The 21918-nt window shown below is 39.5% G+C and overlaps 2 protein-coding genes across 3 annotated transcripts in view; both read left to right on the top strand.

Moving 5' to 3' along the window:
• The window catches only part of LOC145495872 (cullin-associated NEDD8-dissociated protein 1-like), a 32561-nt gene extending 23474 nt beyond the window's left edge, over positions 1-9087 (top strand). Inside the window, exons 33-41 of the mRNA XM_081475462.1 lie at positions 47-161; positions 1442-1516; positions 2505-2576; positions 3269-3385; positions 5110-5181; positions 5801-5911; positions 6454-6514; positions 7089-7235; positions 8236-9087. Coding sequence (XP_081331588.1) covers positions 47-161; positions 1442-1516; positions 2505-2576; positions 3269-3385; positions 5110-5181; positions 5801-5911; positions 6454-6514; positions 7089-7235; positions 8236-8354 — 889 coding nt within the window. The 3' untranslated portion in view covers positions 8355-9087. The remainder of the gene's footprint in view (positions 1-46; positions 162-1441; positions 1517-2504; positions 2577-3268; positions 3386-5109; positions 5182-5800; positions 5912-6453; positions 6515-7088; positions 7236-8235) is intronic.
• Positions 9088-9179: 92 nt separating this feature from the next.
• On the top strand, positions 9180-20756 carry LOC145495873 (uncharacterized). Of its 2 annotated transcripts, XM_081475463.1 has the most exons (12): positions 9180-10239; positions 10337-10695; positions 11025-11051; positions 11722-11818; positions 12139-12212; positions 13119-13272; positions 13868-13920; positions 15736-15910; positions 16374-16589; positions 16972-17188; positions 17629-17699; positions 18302-20756. In XM_081475463.1, exons 1-12 carry the CDS (start codon positions 10107-10109, stop codon positions 20041-20043), a joined length of 3318 nt encoding a protein of 1105 aa, XP_081331589.1. In that variant the 5' UTR covers positions 9180-10106; the 3' UTR covers positions 20044-20756. The 2 variants fall into 2 exon arrangements, with proteins under 2 accessions (XP_081331589.1, XP_081331590.1); XM_081475464.1 differs by lacking the exon at positions 11025-11051.
• The last annotated feature ends 1162 nt before the right edge of the window (positions 20757-21918 follow it).

The following is a 21918-nucleotide window of genomic DNA, read 5'->3' as shown; positions in this document are numbered from 1 at the left end:
AAGAAAAGGGCTCGTCCTTTATTACAAACTTTGCTTTTTCGTTCAGGACCTTATTGTTCAGTCACTGTGAAAGTACAGAGGAAGGTACAAGGAACGTCGTTGCCGAGTGTCTTGGCAAACTGACGCTTGTTGATCCACTGCGGCTTCTACCACAACTTAAGGTTTGTGTTAATCCACAGGAATTAGGGAGTTTAGATCCCGTCCACACTACGGCGGGGAAATTTGAAAACGCAGCTTTATTTCCACGTTTAGGCCTACCGTCCACACTAACCTGTCAAGTAAGCGGAGCTTTTCGAAAACGTTCTTCAAACCGCAGAAATTTGAAAACGCCGGCTTTGCATTTCTTTGTTGGCGGAAAACATGTTGAAAACGGAGCTATTCGAAAACGATGACCTCGCGATGTTCATATGATTTGCCTGCCAGAGATTTCCTCAAACACAAATCTCTAATGACCGGTGATTGTTGCATTTTCCAATTTCTCCGACGTAGTGTGGACGGAAAATATTTGATGCGTTTCAGAATAAAAAGGTCGTTTTCAGATTTCTCCGGCGTAGTGTGGACAGTGCCTTGAGGACGTTCGCGCGAAAATTTTCTAGTTGATAGATTTCTTTTTAATATTTACTGCAGTGGGATAATGAGTTACTTGTGTCAGAAATGCAAAAAAAAAAAAAAAGAAAATGGGATCACCTACTTCGTTTCAGAGATAAATCGTGTGGAAAAGTACCCTGATTTTGACAAATTTGCGCACGCAATTCAGCATGGTCTTCAGGGGTTTATAGAAAGAAAAAAACATAAAGGCAAAACCAGAATGTAGGATTACGTATTAGATTGTGCGATCTGTTGAACTTTAAATTTTGCTTTCGGCACGTTTCAGATGAATTTTCTGAAAAACTCTTTCTGTGAACATTTATTTAGGCCCCGTCCACACGTATCGGGATATTTTTGAATCGGAAACTTTTTCTTTCCGGATACGGCTTCCGTCCACACGCAGCGAATCGGCAGCGAATCTGGATATTTTTGCTACGCGTGGACGGGGAAATTCTTGAATCGTAAAGAGAAATTTGCGGATTCAAAAATATCCGGATACTTGTGGACAGGGCCTTATTTACAAACATGTATAAAAGTGATCAATATTTATAATATTCTCGATCTACAAAACCACTGAGAAATAATGTTATCGCTATAGACTGGACCATCCGGTACTGTATCAAGGCTTTTTGAGCAGGTTTTTAGGCCGATCGGTGTACCAAGCAGAAACTAGACAATGCGATATTCGAAGGCAATGTATAGATCCATTTTTTCACTAGGCGTTGTCCTTGGCGTCGCTGCGTATTGTACGTTGTTTTTTTTACGAATGTTCTTTGTGCAACCTTTCCAGACCCATTTTCTAGTAGTAATAATCAATTCTAACCTGTTGTTGTTCCTTTATTTTTTACCACAGGATTATTTGAACTCAGACTCGGCCTTCGCCAGGAGCACTGTAGTAACAGCTGTGAAGTTTACCATCTCCGATCATGTAAGCAAATGCTAACTTGTATGAATTGTCAAATCTCTGGACACGTGTTGATCATTGAATGGCCAGTCAGTGGCGGATCTTGGGGAGGGGCCCGGAGGACCCCCCCCCCCCCCTCCCCCCTTTATTTTGGGTAACACAAGAAGAATTCACAGAAGGGAGAAAAGTCGGTAGGACAAGCAAAGCAACCCCTTCCCCCCCCCCCCCCCCCAATTCTTAGCTCAAGGTCTGGATCCGCCAATGGTAGTGATAGCATGCGTGTGACAACTCTTAAGATTGGCTCTCCATGCTAACAAATCAAGAATTGAGTGCTGCGGGAATTATTCTACCATGGCATGTCTTTACAGAATGCTTGTTATTTATTAACGTGTCAATACCTTATAGCCTGGGAGAATCCCATACTTATTTTGGGACACAAAACAAAACTGTTACATTGTTGTTAAAATGAAGAACGGATTTCGGCACAAAATTAGTGATGTTTCGTTTGAACACCCTAAGTGAGACCAGAATCGTTGATGTATACTCTTAAGTGAGAAGACGAGCATCCCCCCTCCACCCACCCCCACCTGGGTCATCGAGTTGCTCATTGCCCAGGAACTCTTGTGAGTAAAAGAGATTATATCGAACGATTAGATTATGAGCTCGAGATTTCTATCGCGCATAGAAATCGAGAGCGAATAATCTAATTGTTTTAGCATAAATCTACCGGTCGTTTAAAACTTTATCGAAATCCTATTCTCAGACACTTCGAAAACGTAAAGAAGCGGCCGCCATTTTGTTAGCAGCCGCACACTACTAGGCTACTCACTATCTACAACAGAATAGATAGTGAATAGCGTAGCCAATCAGAGAACAGCATTCGTGATAGAAGGCTAGAAGATTTCTGCTAATGTAAAGTATAGTTTAAAGATCATAGAGAGAAAAAAAGCTCGAAGCATGCGTGGCTTTTGCCCCTGGTTTTTACCCTAGCTTTACTTTCATTTTTCCTCAGCCTCAACCGATAGACAGTCAGCTCAGAGGATGTATAGGAGACTTTCTCAGGACAGTTCAGGACCCAGATCTGGTGTGTGTTTGTTTTACATGTCAACTGACCTTACCTGCTCGTTTACCTTTTTGAGAAAATTTCAGATAGCTGCTATTGTAGCTGAGTCTGCGGTGAAATATTCTTTTGTTTAGAAGGGCATGTGAATGAAGCGAAAGGGTCGTTTGTATGTCAAACCGCTGATAATTGCAATATCAGCTATTCACTATGAAGACAAAGTGGTCAATGATCTGTTCAGTTCAATATTAAATAATATGTAGCATCGTTGGTGAAATGTTGCCAGGCGTCCCTTTGGTAAGGGTTTGTTGCTTATTTCAAGAGGACGATAGTTCATTGCAGTTTATCGTGGCGGGAAGGATGAAGAACAATTTACTATTTCATTTATTTACATGTGTACTTATGATAATTGTTGAGTTATAAGAATAGAACAAATGGTAAATAAAAACCTTTGTAGATGTCGAACGGAAGTTATAGAGCATTGTTTTAAATTTTCAACGACACCAAACTGATGAATACACTTCACTGTACAGTTATTACAAGCTGCGGTAACCACTCTCCTTCAAGTTTTGGTTGTTGTTGTTGTTGTTGTTGCTGTTGTTGTTGTTGACGATTATGATGTTTTTATGATGATGCTGCTGTTGTTATTGATGTTGTTGTTGTTATTTTTATACTTTTTGTTGTTATTGTTGCTTACCAGTGTCTTCTTCTCACAGAATGTTCGCCGAGTGGCTCTAGTCACATTCAACTCTGCAGCTCACAACAAGCCGAGTCTAATCAGAGACCTGTTGGATCAAATACTTCCTCAGCTCTATAATGAAACTAAAGTCAGGGTAGGTTGATTAAAAGCTAGTCCAAACCTTGGTGAAATCTTGTATGTAAATTTAGTCAGCGTCCTCCGAAGTTAAAACTAAAAACAATTTGCTCTCCAGACAGGCGGAAAGTGTACAGTTATTATGCTATAATTTGGCAGCAGAGTGAAGATGCTGATAAAGCGACAGTTTCTTTATTTCATCATCTTTGCCTGAACATATAGGCACTCGCCAAACTAGAAGTTTGGACGTGGGCATTGGCAGTAGGGCGTGCTTTGCTGATAGCTCTTCTTTTAATAGCGGGGCCTATTGGTAAAAATTAAATTAATTTATTACTAATTGGGGGAGTTAATTCAAAGGTGAAAGAAAGCTCTTTGCAGGGGAGCACAAATGGAACCGTATGGTATTTGTGTTGTATTCACAAGAAAAGGGGTTATTTTTCAACAAGATAAGTTGTTTATACCATCCCATAGAAAATAGAGCCAATCAGAACACAGGAAAGCCACTGTATATTCGACGATATTTCATCCAACCTTCCCATCGCGTGTCACGCATCTCAGTGATCGTGTTGGCCACTGTAATTTCTATGGCATGGTATACACCTCCTCTCCCTTCCAGATATATGTAAATTCGGCCACTTATGAAACTTTTTGCGTACAACTCAGAGGGCGCACTACAGTATACGTGTGTCATAGTGACAGTTAGATTTCTCCAGAAATGCCACGAAGAAATACTGTAGAATCCCATTTGAACACCGCGAAAGGACGGTCAGGGCCTTTGAAGATGTCAAAAGAGACGAAGCAAGACGCCAGGGAATTGCTCTGTGAAATTATCGCACGCAGCGGTTGCAGCAAGCTCTACAACGAAATATGTATTGGTACCATTACGGCAGCTAAACGTGGACAGTGGTTTCGTTTCATGCAAACGTATTTGCCACGATGCCTCAATAGTGAGGCAATTGAAGGATAAATCGTTCAGCGAATTTGATATTCTTTCTTTCAAAAATAAATGTTATTATGGCTGTAATGTTTGTCTCGCCGCATTAAAGATTGTTACCTTCATGGATATGGTTGCCTAATAATGCAATTGAATGTTAGTTCTCATGCAAATTGTGTTATTGAAAGTCTTTTGTTGAAAACTGAATGTCCTAAAGTGTAAATGATTGTCGTTTCGCGACAACGAATTTTTTTTTTCGACCAAAATGAAAATACATTTACAGTCAATGAATGTCAAATGAAGGTATTGTTTTTTTTTGATGATTTTGAATGTTAATACATATGTAAATGTTATTCTTGAACGTTCCTTACGCTCAAATGAAGGTCATATTGGTGTTAATGAGAGTTGATTCACCATAATGAAAGAAATTTGGACACAAATGAATGTTTATTTTCTGTAAATGAACAGCAAAAGGTGTAAAATAATTATGTAACGCTCTCTCGTGGTATACCATGCACTATGCCACGAGCCACTTGTATTTACTCAGTACACACACGAGCCTCAAGGCTCGTGTAGGTGAGAAAATACAAGTGGCTCGTGGGATGTTGCATGGTATACCACTCGAAAACGTTAGATAACTAGTATGTAATTTACCTCCCCATAATATCTTGTATTGTAAGGAGTTCAATGTTGTGGATCGCCTTAACAAAGGTGAACTATAATACTTGTACAGATTATTTTCATAGTCAAATCTACTTGGTGTTTAAGGTAGAAATCTGTAAATATTCGGTCTGTTTCGTTTCTTGTAGAAAGAGCTCATCCGAGAAGTTGAAATGGGTCCATTCAAACACACGGTGGATGATGGCTTGGATATCAGAAAGGTGTGGGCTTGTTCGTTGTTTCCTAGGGCGCTTTGCATTCGACCAGAACTTTACGGCATTTTCGAAACGAGGACAAGTGATACGGACTTTTCCTGAGAAAGTTTGCGGGGAAAATCTAAGAATTGTTGAATTTTTAATTGCGAACCATGCAACCGAAAATGCCGTGAGCAAAATCAAATTGCAACGAAATTTGCGGCAAGATAGTTTCGTAAATTTGGGCATTCCTCTCGAGATTGTCCTCTTTTGGGGAAATTTCTGGAAATGTTGTTCCACTCGCCATTGAAAATGTCCGGAAATTCACGTGCCGGAAGCTTTTGTCGAATTGAAAGCCTGAGCTCCAAGTCAATGTGTGCCTGTGTACAAAACGATACAGAGGGCACGGATGGTGCATTGTTCATCTCTCTTCAGAATTCGGGTGTTATTGCAAAGTGGAATATCTCGTAAGCAGGTACAGTGTATGGCTCAAAGGGGCTTTGTAGAGGTCACATATAGCTGAGTGATTTAGGGAGGGGTTAAAAGAGACCTGTTATAGCGTACCTTTTGTATTTTGGACTGGGGTTTGAGTGATGAATGTCATGAAAGATGAAAGATGATACAATCTCCGTTTGTTTATCATCAGGCCGCGTTTGAATGTATGTACACGCTTCTCGACACGTGCCTTGACCGGCTGGACATCTTCGAGTTTCTGAGTCACGTGGAAGACGGACTTAAAGATCACTATGATATCAAGGTTAGTACAGTCAAAACAATCAAAACAAGCTGACGTTTCTTTATTTGAACCAAGCTCTGCTAAGGAGGGTTGGTGGGTAAAATATTTCAACCCCGAAGAAGCGACTGGGTTGCTACTTGAACAGTTGGTCCACACTACGCCGGAGAAATTTGAAAACGCAGCTTTACTTCTACGGTTAGGCCTAATCCGTCACGAAAACGGAGCTTTTCGAAAGGAAAATTTTGAAAACGCTGGCTAAGCGTTTTTGCGTGGACGGAAAACGTTTAGAAAACGGAGCTTTTCAAAAACGAGGGCGCCACGATGATCATGTGATTTGCCTGCCGGAGATTTCCTCAAACACAAATCCAAGATGACCGGTGATTGTTGCGTTTTCAAATTTCTTCGGCGTAATGTACACGGAAAACACTGGTTTGACGCGTTTTCAGAGTGAAATCGCCGTTTTCAAATATCTCCGGCGTAGTGTGTAGTGACACAGGCATCCCTTGTAATGAGAAAACTAAAGACAAGAAGCGTAAGTTTTTTTCCTATTCTTTGTTATCTAGATGCTGACGTTCCTGATGTTAGTGAGGCTTTCGTCCTTGTGTCCAAATGCCATTCTACAACGTAAGTAATCGCATTGTACTTCACGCATTCTCGTTAATGTCTTTGATCGCTGGTCTCCTGTATGCCAATATTAAAGGAGCTCAGTGACGGTATTTTGAGTAATTTTGCCACGAATAATATCACTTTGAAATTGAAGGAACCTGAAAATGGTAGTTTGCTAAGATAGAAAAACACCAAAGAGATAATAATAAACCATGAAGGAACAAGGATGGTTTAGGATATAGAAGATTAACACGGATTACAAACGACGATCTTGAAAAATTTAAGCTAAACTTTTCAAGACGCGCAAACCGTGACGTAGCTCCTTTTAGTACCGAGGTTTATGATGAAGCCGGATTTGGCTCAATTCTTCGGAACTGATCTTACTTATCCCCTGGGAATTTCATTCTTTGAGTACCCCTGGGAAACTCACATCTTTTTAATCTGGAGTTAGATGTTCCAGGCACTTAGACAAATTAATACCCCCGGGAGCGCATCCCATTTAAACGGCAGCTAATTTACCCCAAGAACTCGCCCAATTTTCCTGATCGCATTCCTTTGTCGTTGTTTCAACTGTGATTATATTTTCATTTAGGTGTGGATATTCTCGTGGAACCTCTACGTGCGACGTTACAAACTAAGGTGAAGGCAAATTCAGTTAAACAAGAATTCGAGAAACAAGACGAGCTTAAACGATCCGCGCTCAGAGCTGTGGCTGCGCTTCTGTCGATTCCGGACAGTGGTGAGTGGTTAAAATAACCAATTTCCTTGACTCTGATTGGCTAAGAGCCAGTGAATTATTTTGTAATAGCTTATAATAACACTGACGTGGCATAATCTCACCTTACTGAGGACATCCAAAATCTTGGGAATAATTCCGAAGACAGATTTCCGAATGCTCCCGGAGGTGTCGGAAGATGTTTCAGAAATCTCGCGTGATTGGTCTAAACACGTCACGTGCTACAACCTAAATTGGGGAGCAGCTGACGATCCCAAGTGATATTCCTAGGTTTCCAGATCTCCGTTTTATGTTCATATATTTTGTTCTCATTCCAACTAATTTGTTAAACTGAGTGATATTAAATATTTTGAACAAACTAGCAGTATTATTTTTTGAATGCCTACAGAATTATTTTGACACTAAAGATTACAAAAATCGGTCTCCCCGAAAGAGCGACCTTAGCGACCCAAATATAAAAATATTTGATCCACAATAAACACAATAAGCTTTATTTGGCGCCAATATCTATAAACAACAACCTCTATCTGGCGAAACTGTGCTCGGATATTTGTCCGCGGACATTTTCTTTTCCGAGAAGCGAACAGTTTTCCGATAATGAAAGAAAAACTGTGAACTTCGAGGAACAGATAATGTTCAAGAACAAATATCCAAGCTGTTTTTAAAGAAAAACGGAGACTATTGTGTTTATTATCCTTCAAACATTTTTCGCAACACACGGGATTTGAAAATTGGTGGATTATCACTCGGATATTCCCCATTTTTAGCTTGAGCATTCAGTCTCGTGACGCGTTCAGAAGGAAAATATTAGGGGGATTTTTTGTGCGGAAATTTTTTCTTAAGCGGATTTTCTCTTTTCCAAGAGGCAAACAGCAACTTACAAAACAGCAGACATTTGCAGAATTGGCAGATAAATTTTTGAATGTGACTTGATGTACGAGTGTCACTACTTTTTCTACTTTCAGTCTTCCTAAGTCAGACAATGTTGTCGGATTTGTTTCAGATAAAAGTCCATTGCTCAGTGAATTCCTCGCACAGATCAAGTCCAGTCCCGAGTTGTCCTCCATGTTTGATTCCATTCAGAGGGATGCCGGCTCCGCAGAGTCCATGGATACCAGCTGAATATCCTGACCTTGTGTGACGATATCAAACGACAAAGGAAAAAAAAAACATTAAACAAAAACGATATCCCGCTACAGGGAGATGTAGTGCAGTATCGTGTTCAAACGATTCGTAATTCTCTCTGCGCAAAGGAAATAAGGCTGTTGAAGACTGTTGTAATTCGCCTGACTTGATAACACTTGAGCCATTTTAACTCTTTCAGTCCCAAGTTGAAAATGTAAATTCTCCTACTGTCAGCCATACAGTTCTTTTAATATCAGTTCAGAGAATTTGATTATACATCAAGGCTATATCACGTAGTTGATGATTTTCTTTGTTCTCATCACCTGTTTAATGGAAATGTATTGGTGATTTAATGAGAAATGAGAGTTCGATCATTCCTGGGATTTAAAGGGTAAAGAAGCTATGTCACGTTACAGCTTGCGATGTTAAACTATTAAACTTTAAATCAAAGCGGACTTAAAAAATATCAGTTTATTAAGGTAGAAAAACACTAAAGAGGTAATAAGTAAACAACCACCGCCCCCCCCCCCAAAAAAAAATGGCTAGTGTTGAGAAAGACTAAGAATTTAAGACGAACCTGAACAAGACAAATGCGTTAATTTTTCAAGTTCTGCAATTCGTAACGTAGCTCCTTTTATCCCCAGCCCTGATCAAAACCACCTTTCTCCTTACCTTTGTAATGAAATTTTCCACCAAGCAAGTCAGGGGAATAAAGCATATCATCACTTGTTACCGGCCCTTTTTTTTGTGTGTAAAGCTTTGCGGAGGCCTCGCGTTATTCGCTATAAAGGTAGTTAGTGAACATTGCTTTTTGCACTCGCACGTAATTTGTGCGCTGCTTATTTCTTGTGAGGACTATTTGGCAATTTAAAAGCATTAAACATTCTTGGGACGTATCTTTTTTTTCCATCGTCTGCCTTGGATCCGAATGACCCGTTCTATGTTTTTCGCTACTCTTTGCCAGAGAATGTGCGTAAAGTGTTTCCACTGTTAATCGGCTTTTGAGCGGTGTGGAAGGTTGTCTTACTCCTGAGCTAATGATGCATGGAGATTGCCAAAATTGACGCTTGGGCTATCAGCCGAAGAATAAACTTTAGAAAAAGGTTTTAATTTGTTTTGTAGTTGCTTGTTAAATTTCTACGATCTATCAAACCTGGTATTTTTTTTTCCGAACAGTTGGCTCTTTTTCTGTTTTTGTTGCAAGATTTTTCCCGGCCAGGAGGTTCGAACACAATGTAAAGAGAGGGAAAGACCTGATCTTGACTTGAATTTTACTTTCATATTTTTGACTTCCACTTCTTTATGGATTTATGGTGACTCAAAGAGCGGTAGACAGCGGGGTAGTGCGGGGTGGGGGTGGGGTGGGGAAGGGAGTAATTTCCGTTCGTCACTCTTTCGTGTCCTGCTCCCCCACCCCCCGCCCCCCTCTATAGTAACTGTTGATTCCAGGGGGTGTTTTGCGTATTGAAAATCCCGGTAGCGGTGCGAGTGATCAGTGATCCTAATCTGGATCATCTTGTAGAAACGTTCCCTATAGTATTTATATATAGGATTTACAGACTGCTCCGGGTACAATTTGGAGAACTTCCCATCACCATTTTGAAAGAAATGAGAAGAAATTTGACACAAGTACCGTGTCGTGACTTAATCTGACGTTTTTTGATCCCATGGCAACCGGGGATTCCCCTTCTCTTGTCCAAATATAGTTCCAGACTTTCTCGTCCACTTGGACATGATGAAGTAAACAAAATGGCGGCTGGGGGAGACGAGGACGCCGCTTACTCCTCTTTTACCGACTCTTTCCTTTCCAGTTCGTCGTCATTCTCAAGTACGTCTGTTTCAGAATCTTACAGCAGCTGTGGACTCACAAGTGGTTCTGAAGGTAATAATTGATTTTGAAAAATCTGAGTCAATTAAAACTTGTGTCAAGTAATGTTATGATTTTCCGCAATTCTTTCGACTTTAATTTCCTACTTCAGGTGACACGCAGTCGTTTGCAGACGAAGGAATATACGGCTGGATCTGGTCTTTGATAGAAAATGGGAAAGTCGCCCGATTTATAAATCGCCAAGGGGGAGTGTACGAGCTGGACTGGCAAGATGTTGTCTGGAAATACTGGTTTGAATTTCGAGATCCAAAACGTACCAAAAACGTCAAGTTTAATCATAGAACGGCGAGCAATAATTTAAGAGCTGCTCTGTTAAATTCCTACAAAGACAAGGGTGCTGAAGAATATCCAGAAAAGAAGGTGTTGGATAGAAAAAATAAGACGATCAAACGCAGCTTTAGAATGCCGTCAACTGTGATCGAGAAACTATCAAATTGCACGGGACCAGATGTAAGTCTTACGTTTATCGAATAATGTTAGCTGTTACAGTGTTAATTATCTATACTTCTGCAGGTATTTATTTAGTTTTAATGTAAATTATTTACCGTCCTATCTACTTTCGTCCACTCTCGCACTTGAATAACTTCGACACAATTTCTCACGTTTGTCGAATCATGAAATGGGTGTTGACATCCAAATGGACTAGAAAAAATGTGACGTGTACATATACGTAATAGCCTACGTCACGTAGGGTAATTCTTCTCATTTTCCACTCAAAGTTGTCTCATGTGGAAAAATTCCATCTTTCATCTGTCATCGGAGTTTTTCTTTCTCCCCAGGCTTCAGCAATAAGAACGGAGAAACATGTAGTTGTATAAAAAAAATTTAAGTGTATGATATGGTTTCCTTTAGAATGTACATACTTCAGTTGAGCGATTTTTTTTTTCCAGTCTATAATTACTCATTCACTCGGCTTGCAAGGGGACATCCAGAAAATTCAGAAACAGGAGGCCATAGCTAAAAGAAATAAATAATTTTAAAATCTTTAAAATTTTGCTAATGAAAGAGTACTGGGATGCAGCCTTCTTGTTCACTGTCATTAATTCTTGTCCCCAGATAGAGGCCGCGCTCCTTTTAGTCAGCAGCACCAAAAATCACGACCTCTGACCGGACCAAATTTTCTGAGCATGCCCAAAGTATTCATTTCATATTCTCAGCCAATCAGATTTGTCAGATTTGATGGGAGTCCATGAATCACAGATTTCTCTATATCTGTGCATGCTCAGAAAATCAGTTCTGGCCAGAGGTCGTGATTCTTGGTGCTGACCAAAAAGGAGCGCGGCCTCTGGGGATGATAATAGTCCTATGTACCCTCCCCTCCCACCCAATCCCCTTGGCCTTTTTACTTATTAATCTATGATTGGATCAAATGATAAATCCATTCTTGAAAATGTAAATTTGCACCACAGCTTGTCATCTCTAATACAGTTGTTACTGTATCCAAGTGACATTTTTTTGTGATTTATCTTTTTGAAGAAAACTACAAGTACTAAAGTTGGTTTGAAGACATCAGTGCACACGGGAGGGGAGCCATTTTCACCAGATTTGCTCACAACAGTGCAACCTAATGAAGGTGCATTTTACAAGCTGTCATAAATCCACTGATATATTTTTATTATAAAATTACTGAATATCTTCACATCTTTGACCTTGAATTGCATTCATTTCAAATTGTGATGTACATTAGAAGTAGCCCATGCTATTATCCCCCTGCATATTGCAAATAAATTAATTCAATCACATGTAATCACAATATCAGCTGATATTCACTTACCAGTTTGTAAGACGTGATGCGCCTTGCTTTATCTAAAGATTTCCTGCTAGTTCATGCTACCATTTTTAAGTATTTTTAGTGACAGAAACTAATGTAACATGAAATTATTGTTTTAACAGAAGCTGCGTATAATTCAGCACGCTCCCATTTGGTCTCTCCCATAAACTTCAGTTCCCTCAGTGTTGATATGGAGGTAATGATATTTTATATAATTTAAATTTATTTAACCTTAAAAATGTGCTTCATCCATGAAATTTTAAAAAGCTGTGTTGTGTGTTAAGTTCAGTCCCTAGTAAAGAGCAAGCTAATGATTTATACCTGTCCACGAAACTGTACAATTTATGAAAGATTTATTTGTTTAAATTAATTTAAATAAAACGTGGGTGTTGAAAGAAGTCATACAGTGCATTTCAAAAAAAAAAAAATGATGCGGGAACAATATTGCGCTGACATTATGTATCTTTTTTGTTGGTACTATACAGCATAAACAATTCCTAAAAAAAACCCTCATCTTTATCTGGTTGTCCAATTTTGTAAGACTTTGCCTTAAGCTTTGAGCACCAATGAGCTTGTTACACAAAGTTTACAGACAGCCATGCATAACACCTGAACAGAGATCTAGAGAACAAAGTAACATTACGAGAATTATCATGCTTAAAATTTGTTCTACTAGTCAGACAAATGACCAGGCTTTTGCCAAAATGTGACTAAAGAGGTAGAATTGGAGTTTGAAATTAAGGCTGGACCAAGGATTTAGGGAAATAGACACTAATAATGTCTTGATCAAAGAAATGTGCTTTTGGAGAAGCTTTTGACTTAAAAAACCTAAGTCCTCTAAAGATTGACCTCAGTAAGATTAAACTTGTGTACATAAAGTGGTATTAATTGAAATAGATTTTACAATAGCCGTTTTTGTCTCCACCTAACTTTATGAAATATTCAAATTTGGCCTTAGAGTTATATACACATTTTATTACAGAAGGGTTGTTATTTATTTGTTGTCATTTCTTGCTCTATATATACCATTTATGAAAAATCATTCAGTACCTCGAAAACTCCAAAATACTGATATTGTTATCTTGTTGGCAATTTTATTTAGGAATCAGATCAACTCATCAATTTCATGCTCTTTAATGAACAACGTCATGGAGATGATCCGAGTTCACTGATGAGTGATCAGGATTTGATGCAGTCCTCATCATCTGATTGGATGGCAGCAAGCCGATATGATGCAGGGTCATCAGGATATGAAAGTATGCTTTTTTAGGTTTTCTAATGTATAAAAGCAGGTTAAAACATAAATCCAGGTGCTATTTTCTTCCTGTAATTATGTCAAATGAATTTATTTTACTATTTGTGTTAAAAAAAAAAAAACATTTTCTTGATATTCATTCTCACAGAAAAATAAATAAATATTCTTATTAACTGTTCTATTTGCTATACATGTATGGCTAACATCAGTACTTTTATATTTTTTTATAAAATATGTTAAAAATAAAATTGATCCAGAAATGATATTATTATATGTCGTTAATAATTATTTGTTACAAGAAAAATTGAATCCCAAGAAAGATTAGCTTAACAGCTATTTGCATACAGTCTAGTCCAAATGTCATGCCTGATCAAACTATAATGTGCACGCATATATATGTAACTCAGGGAATTAAGGCGTGCGTATTATAACACGTACTTAGCTATGTGTAAGGGTTCTCAGGCCCAGCCATTCATTTAGAGTACACGACAGACACTCATAATTTATTCTCAGTCAAACATCTTAAGTTTGAGATAACCATGAATACAAAATTACTGTCCACTGAATTTTAAAATATTTGCTTTTACCCTTAACAGGTGCAGAAGAAAATCTGATAAAAGAGATGGATCCAAATGAAGGCCCATACCAGGTTTGCTATGTTTTAATGAATAGGGTACCCATTTGGAATGATACAATTTTAATTTAAAAATCATGTATGTAAATACTTAAGGATGGTGCCTACTAAATACAAAGGTTTTTGCGCCAGGTTAGGACCATGCGGAAAAAGTAGATCTTTGCAAGGGCTATTGGAATTCACCAATTGAAAAAAAAAATGGCGGTAGCCATGCATTTTTTTGAGATAATTAGCCTTGAATCTCAGCAAAAATGCTGACAGCAGCATTTTTCTCAAAAAAAAGAAAAAGGATATTTCTTCACAGATTTCTTTAGAATTCGCCTTTACATACAGAAAAGCAAACACACTTATAAAGGTCTTAACCCTACACATGGTAAATGGTAACATTAAAAAACCATTTTTGGTATGTTTTAAATAACAAAATCGTTGCAACAGCACTTTTGGGATCTTTGACAGCCTTCCTCTGGTTCAACTAAAATAAAGTCTAAAGACCTTTTGCTCTGTGGCAACCAGAAACTAATCATGTGTTGAATAGGCTTGCCACTTCCATTTCATAACATAAAAATTGTAGGGGTAAACCATGCATTTTTTAAAGTTATTGATCTTTTTTGAAAAGTTTTACAGTGCCCGACACATTTTTTCCTGTCACCTCCCCAGTAAGTAAAACGTTTGCGTATCTTGCACTTGTTTTGCGCGCGCACTACACCATCTGCAGGTACACATTTCAGTTGGATTTCTGTGTAATTTTCAACAGACACCAGCTGGTTTTTCAGCTGGAAGATGGTAACAGTTAATAGTTATAAGTGACATGCTGCTATTCTGGTGTTCCTGCAGTTTTTAAAGCACAGGTTCATTAAACTTGGTTTGGTCACAGAAGGAAAATTTTGCTTTCATTTTAGTCATGTACATGGTAGTGTAGCTGATTGCATCAATGTCAACCCAGCGCGCATGTGGCACTTAAACCATGCCTTGCATGATGGGCAGAATGCGTGCACACTAACAAAAGTCGGCACCGTCCTTAATAGGGGTTTCATTAAGGGCTGGGCACCAGGCAAACCGGCTGGCTGTGAGGATGATTTTGCTCACCTGGTTTGACCATCTAGAGGAACGTTTTTCTTAATATAGAGGGTCAGAAGAAGTTTTGTCCACCTGTGAAAACCAGTTGCCCTCCTGCCGAAAACGTTAATGAAAACGCTGTAATATCAGTATACATGTATTAAATAATTAAATTTAACTGAATTTTTGAATAAGTGATCAATGGAAAGTCTGGTTTTGACTTTCGACTCCTGAAATTCTGAAACTCATACCGTTCGAAAATAAGAATATACACTATCCTAGGTGATTGCCAATATATTGCTAAAATTGAGTGATTCACATGTTAATAATAACTGTTGATGAGATATTAATGCTAATGTAATCTCCAAGCTGCAGGATACTTACATACATACATTGTATTATTTAAAAAAAGGTCGAGTTGAAGGTAGCACTAGGCTAACGTGCACCATTACAACAATAATTATGGAGAACTAAATAATAAATAAATAGTAAAATTTGTTAATCAATTAATAACTGTACATACATAAATTTGTGCATATTAACAGTGAGAGAAATTTACACAAAATACATTATTTACAAATTATGTGCCTTGCATTTTAAAATTATTTAAGATAAATTTATTGACCATTGAATATCAATTTAAAGATATACAGAATCTTCAATGTTTATATATATATTTACTTACATCTCAATCCAGGTTGGCAACAGTACACATGCATACTTTTGTGGTATCAAAACTACTAGTGACAGAACATTTTGTTGTGTTTTTTGCAGGGAGGGACTATGTCCTTTATTTTCTTGGAGCAATCTCTTGAGTCTCGTGCACCTGGGGCTGGAAACAGGTGTAAAGTGATTTTCTCTTCACCAAAACACTGCCTTACTCCTCGTGAAGTAACAGCAACAGTAAAAAATCCTTTCACAATTAAAGTTCGTGTTCCTCATTGCCCAAGTAAGTCTCAGTTTGACAAGCATTAATTCATTTATTATACGTCTGACAAAATTTCTTCAATGTGATTGGCTGAGAGCAGCTAATTTCTCGTCAATTTTTAATTTGCACTGCAGTGCAAATTAATGTGCACATGCTCATAATTTTTCCAGATATATAATAAATGAGTAAGGCTCGGATTGTGCAATTTTGGGAGAATTTTGATTTATCACTCTCAGTGTAAATCCTTCATTGTACTCACATTCACACGATAACATTACGATTATTCATACTTATTTTTGTAGGAATTAATTTTGCTGCTGCTTCACTTTTGAGCTTTCAAAAGTACACTGTTGGTTGGGGTAGTATTTATTTTTCAATAATATATAAACAAACTAAAAGAATACCAAACCTGGAAACAACAATATTTCTTTGGTAATTATCATGTCTCAATCAGTGACAACTAACTTTTCTTCAAATTAATTAGGACTTTCGGGAAGACAGCTAGCTTGTGGTAAGCTGACAGTTCAAGTTCTAGTGAAAACAATGGAAGATTGCTACATTGGTGAAACTAGCTACACTTACACTGCAAACCTACTGACTCAGTTTGAGCATTGTGTCAAGGCCCTTGATGACGAAGATATGGAGCTGGGCTTCTCATGCACTGCAGATGAACAAGTTGCACTGACCTACAATAATTCATGTAAGTGTGGTCAAGAATTTAATATCTAAGTGGAATCATGCATATGGGAGGTGGAAGTTCCAGCATATTAATGTGGTGTTGCTGCATGTGGTGCCTAGCTGGCTAGCTGGCCGGTACCAGTTGTTTAAGTCCTTATTGCACAGCAAGGCATATGTCCCTGTTACTCCCTTGACCATTACACTACCGCGTCTTCCTCCCATGGGGTAGAGATAATTTGAAGCAGTATTTGTACATTGGTGTCCTAAACTATATTGCTTTACTTATACGAGTCTGCTTATTTAATGTTTGACTATGTTGGAATTGTCTTGCCACGTGTGCTAATACATTTTGTATATGGTTCAAACAATAACCTTAACATTAAGCCAACCACCTTCTTTTCCAGACATGGATGTTGGTGGCTGTCATTTGTTTAATTTTGCCACTCTGCAAGTGCTGACGTTTGTGGCAGTCAAGGAGAGAGCTTACAACTTACTTTTAGCATTTCTTCAGAGCCCAGTTGTGTCACCAGTATTTCAGCACTGTAAACACGAGCTAGTGCCATTCATAGAGTTTATCCAAACACGTGGTGAAACGACACCAGCTCTTCAAATGTGCAAGGAGTAAGTATCAATAAACTTAAAATGCCCAAATGAACGGTTCAAATACATGTATCAGCTCCCTATAGCAAAGAGATTATAGGTTATTGTAGATAATTTATAGATTACGTTTTTGACCAAACGTAATTGCTCTATGTCTCATAGAATCACTATTCCAATCTGTTTTGGTGTTATCCAGAACACATCAGATGCTCTTTTACTAATTTTGCTGTGCCATTGCAACGTTTTGTGCCCCGTTTATGTAACATAATTACGTAAAATGGAATGATGTAGGACACCCTTTGAAAAGTCATTGGTGAAGTTTTAGATCCAGAGGGAAATACTGAGTACAGCGTCTTGTAGTGCTACATACGTCCTCAAACCGTATCCGGCTTTGAGACAAATCCTGGATGCCGTGTAAATTGCACAATCGTGTGAACTAATTTTCGTTTTGCCTAACGTAGGCTTTTACTGCAAGATGTAGCCAGCCCTGCACCCAAGGAGCACTGCAAATCGTCTCTAGCATCATCACAAGGTGACTGTAACATATTAACGAATTAGGATCTAGTAATTGACGTGAATATTCTCCTTTGTATTCATTCAAACAGTTTGTATAGTCTGTTAGCCAGATCAGGACAGAAGGGCCTTGGCGACACAATGTACGACACATTTATGATGTCTCAATGCTGTAAAGCATTACAGCATGTCTCGTGTGTTCCCTAAACTATCTACCCTTCAGCGTGTGAAGGCAGTTTTGGGGGTATTCCTAACATTCTTACAAAAACTCGCCTAAAGCAATATCATGGGCGTGTTCGTGCTTAGTAAAGTATCCAGGCCTGTCGGGGCCACTTCGAATTTTCCCTTTGCAGAAGCTGTTTCCCTAAAGGTGGCCCTTCGGTAGATAAGTGGTCCTCCCTGTCAGTTGCAATTAAGGGTGTCTTGCGCGTGCCTTTTTCTTGGATATTATGTATGGTAATTACTATTGTGAGTTTCAGTAAAACGACTTGTTCGAAATGCTTGTCAGAAAAGACAAGTGGCTTTATTCCCTGACCAAAAAAGAAATAGTGGAGTTTTCATTAGCTGTGTGGCCCTCTGCGTTTTAGCGTTTGAATATTGTTTCATTTGGAATTTCAACAGATGGAAACACAGGAGAACCTACGAGAACATCGGAAAAGGGGTACGATGGCGGTTCAGAATTAGAGACTATCCATGACCTGAAAATGTCACTAAATGATTCGAACGAGTTGAAACAGAATGAGGGAAAGATGGAGAAAGACTGCACATCAAATGGCAGGGTGTGTGAGAAGGACGAGACAGAGCTTGAAGTTAAGTGCAAAAAAGAGATAGAGGAAAAAGATACCTCAGTTCAGTTCATTGATATTCTCACTCCAGAAAATAAGATAAGCAAGGAAGGCAAGGACGAGAGGAGCCAAGTCAACGACAAGCCATGCAAACCGAAGATTGTTGTTCTCCGTAAGCCATGTTCTCCAGTCCCAATCAGCAGAAGTCGATCTAGTTTTCCAGATCCAAGAACAGACGTCTTTGTTGAGCTGCAGGTTCGTAAAAACCAACGAGCCTTAGGAGATAGCGACTGCCAAGGCGAACCCATTGGTGACGTGACGGTTAGCAAACAACTGACAGTAAAGCGCGTGCCAGTCGCAAAGCATCAGGTGGCCGTGGACGTGAAGCACATCGGGACTGAGCAGAGTGCGAGGGACTGGGAATCAAAGTACGTCAAGCGTGTCAGCGGTAAGCTTGGGTACTGGTTCCGATTCTACGAACCAAACTGTGAGTTGTTGCTCATGTTTACCCTCTATGACAAGCCTCACACAGCCAAGTCCGAAGCGAAATTGAAGACGGCAGTCCTGGATTACGTTACAGTTGTTGTGGAGACCATCAATTGGAAGGGGCCGTTTTCAAGAGAGGGGAAAACGGAAAAAGAGCATGAACTTGCGCTTACTCGTCAAGTACCCTTGGTGTCCCTATCGCGCTCTCAAACGCGTGTGTGTGTGATCATGAACGGGCTGCATAAATTATGCGATAATGGCGAATGGGCAGAGTTTGAAGCTGCGTGCGAGAAGCATCGCCATTCCCGCGATGTTGATGTTCAAGTTGCAATTTTACTTGAGAAAGCTATCGCATTTCTTTACAAACATGACCTGGAGAAAGCAGAGCTTACAGCAATAAAAGCGCTCAGCATTGTCTCTAAGGCCGACAACCACCAACTCCTGGTCGGACGAGCGTACTACTACCTCGCTCATATCTACCGCCGGGAGAAGAAGCTGGGAGAAGCAGTGCGCTGTATTGACCTGTCTAAGCAGAATCTTCACTTGATGGACGTGTGCCTTGACCAGAGCTTCATGGCGTACGAGGAAGGCAACGTCATGAAGGAGTTCATCTCCAGTGGGGCAGTTTTGAGGAGGAAGCTGCTTCTCCAAGCAAAGCAGTGTTTCGAGCGGTGTCTTGATGTCTGCAGGCGGCTGCCTGATAGCGACAGTCAAGTGATTCCTCACACGCACAGTTTTGCGCTGATCAAGATCGCCATGTTGCTTCTAGACTGCGGGAGCACCTCAGGACGAGAGAGGTGCGTGAGTGGCACCCACGTCGCAGAGGCCAAGGGATTCCTCGATCGGTTGCAAAAGCAGGGCCTGGATAAAATCACCCAGAGGAGAAAACTCCAGTTCATGTTAGCGTGCTCTGATCTTCAATACCGACAGTCCAACTACCAAGCTGCAGCTCAGCAGGCCCATCAGGCTTTGAACAAGGCGAACGAGTTGGGATTCTCGCTTGAAGTAATGCCCGCTCACCATCGCATCAAGCACATCCGCCAACTGCTTGCAAGCGAACAATGCACAGTGTATGCTTGTCCCGAACTCTAAATTGGGATAAATGATACCCTGGGTATCATCCTCCTGGAAAGTAATTCTCCTTGATCAGCATTAGTTCAAGCTTTTATATTTTTCAAAGAAACACGAAAGTGGGAGGAAGGGGGGAAGACAAATACCATTGAGTGCAAAATTCCGTCTTCAGAAATTGGCTGCGCCTGCTGTTTCCGTAACTGATCATGAGTTGCTAAGCAATAATACACATCCTTATTTCGCCATGTTAGCGTGATAGTTTCCAGACTACTCGATCGTTAGTTTTGAATTCGTTTCTGACTGGCTAATGAGAGTGGCGACGATTATATTCGTTGTCTAAAACGGCAGATTTTCTCCAGTGTTCTGACGATGTCGCTGCTCGTTTGCATGCTGAAACAGTGGATTAAATTACTTCTGAATAATGATGCTACCTTTGTAAGAAAATATTCTTTACACAGAAACACAGAAAGGGCTAACCAAAGACCTATTAAACGAAGGACTACGACGTTTAATTTATCTTATCAACTTCAAGTTGATAATTAATTAGCTAAGTGTTTCGCTTGACCACCGACGCAACTCAACATGTTCTTTAGATTTTTAGCCCCGTGCACGCTACGTCGGAGAAATTTAAAAGCAAAACAGAGTTTTTCGAAAACGCCCTTCCAAACCGCAGGAATTTGAAAACGCTGGCTTTTTGTTTTGGTGTGGACAGAAAACGTTTCACGACTTAAAAACGAATCGAGCTTTTCGAAAACCACTTTTTCAAGATAATCTTACGATTAACCCTAACCTTCAAGGGTGTACCCAATAAGCGACTCTACGGCGTGAAAATTGGATGCGTTTTCGGAGCGAAATCTCTGTTTTCAAAGTTCTCTGGCGTAGCGTGGACAGTGCCTTAAGTTGATAGCTTGGCTTAGCTATCCGTAAATTATTAGTTATGATAAAATATACCAAACACGAACACCATAGGGGTAGAGATGAGTAATGTAAATATTATGGAGGGGTCTGCAACATAGACTCACCGACTCATTCACGCTCACTGCCCGTCATGCCCACTGGCACAGAGGGCTAACAACAACTCACCCCCACCCGCACAACCCCGTAACATAGAGGTAGAGACAATTGAATTCTTGTTTCGCTGGAACCAACTAATGGTACAGATGTGCACACAAGAAAATGTAACCCTGTTTGAAACTAATGATAAATACAATGTAAGACAAATTATTCTAGAATTCTTGAACGCATTCAACTGACGTGGATTCTCCAGAAATCAGTGAGGAAATTGCCCAGTACTAATGTAAGAGGATACTTTTTTCGGATTCAGTTTTTGTTTTAGGAATGTGTCATGTAACCTGTGACTGTAATATCTTGTACATAGATTTCAATTATTTAAGGCCTTAAAATTCCCCACGGTTTATAACTTGGATTATATCCAAACAAACCAAGGCTATGTAAGAATGTAACAATGCTGTGGTATAAGAGCATGCTTTGTAACAACGTAAAAATATTGTACACGTAACTACCAGGGAGTGCCATGTTAAAGTAACATTTGGTATTAGTATAATCTGGCACTCGCAAAGCATTGACTGTGTTTTTTGACAGTGATAAAGAGTTTGCTCTTGTTCTTTAGAACTAACGCGTGCGAGATTTCGCACCAAATTAAATATTACTGTTACAAAAAAAAAATAAAGTGTATCGTGTTTTTCTTTTGTACACTCTTGGACCATAGAAAAGACGCCAGGGAGTGTTCAAGAAACGTTACTGTGAAACCACTCGCCTCGTGGAGATTCCACTTGAGGTTGGACATTTTCCCAGAGTCTGATGAAGACGCGACAGGGAGTTTTGAAGACCTGTAAAGTTTGTGTCAGCGAAGTAATGAAAAAGCAAAGTAAATAC

This window comes from Orbicella franksi, chromosome 8 (genome assembly GCF_964199315.1).
Source record: "Orbicella franksi chromosome 8, jaOrbFran1.1, whole genome shotgun sequence".
NCBI classification, from domain to species: Eukaryota; Metazoa; Cnidaria; class Anthozoa; order Scleractinia; family Merulinidae; genus Orbicella; species Orbicella franksi.
This window is presented reverse-complemented; position numbering and strand designations above follow the sequence as displayed.

Coding starts and splice junctions, on each gene's coding strand:
- LOC145495873 (XM_081475463.1), top strand. CDS start 10,107: ATGGCGGCTGGGGGAGACGAGGACGCCGCTTACTCCTCTTTTACCGAC. Junction 10,696..11,024: donor CAAATTGCACGGGACCAGAT/GTAAGTCTTACG, acceptor CTTTCTCCCCAG/GCTTCAGCAATAAGAACGGA. Junction 17,700..18,301: donor GTCTCTAGCATCATCACAAG/GTGACTGTAACA, acceptor GAATTTCAACAG/ATGGAAACACAGGAGAACCT.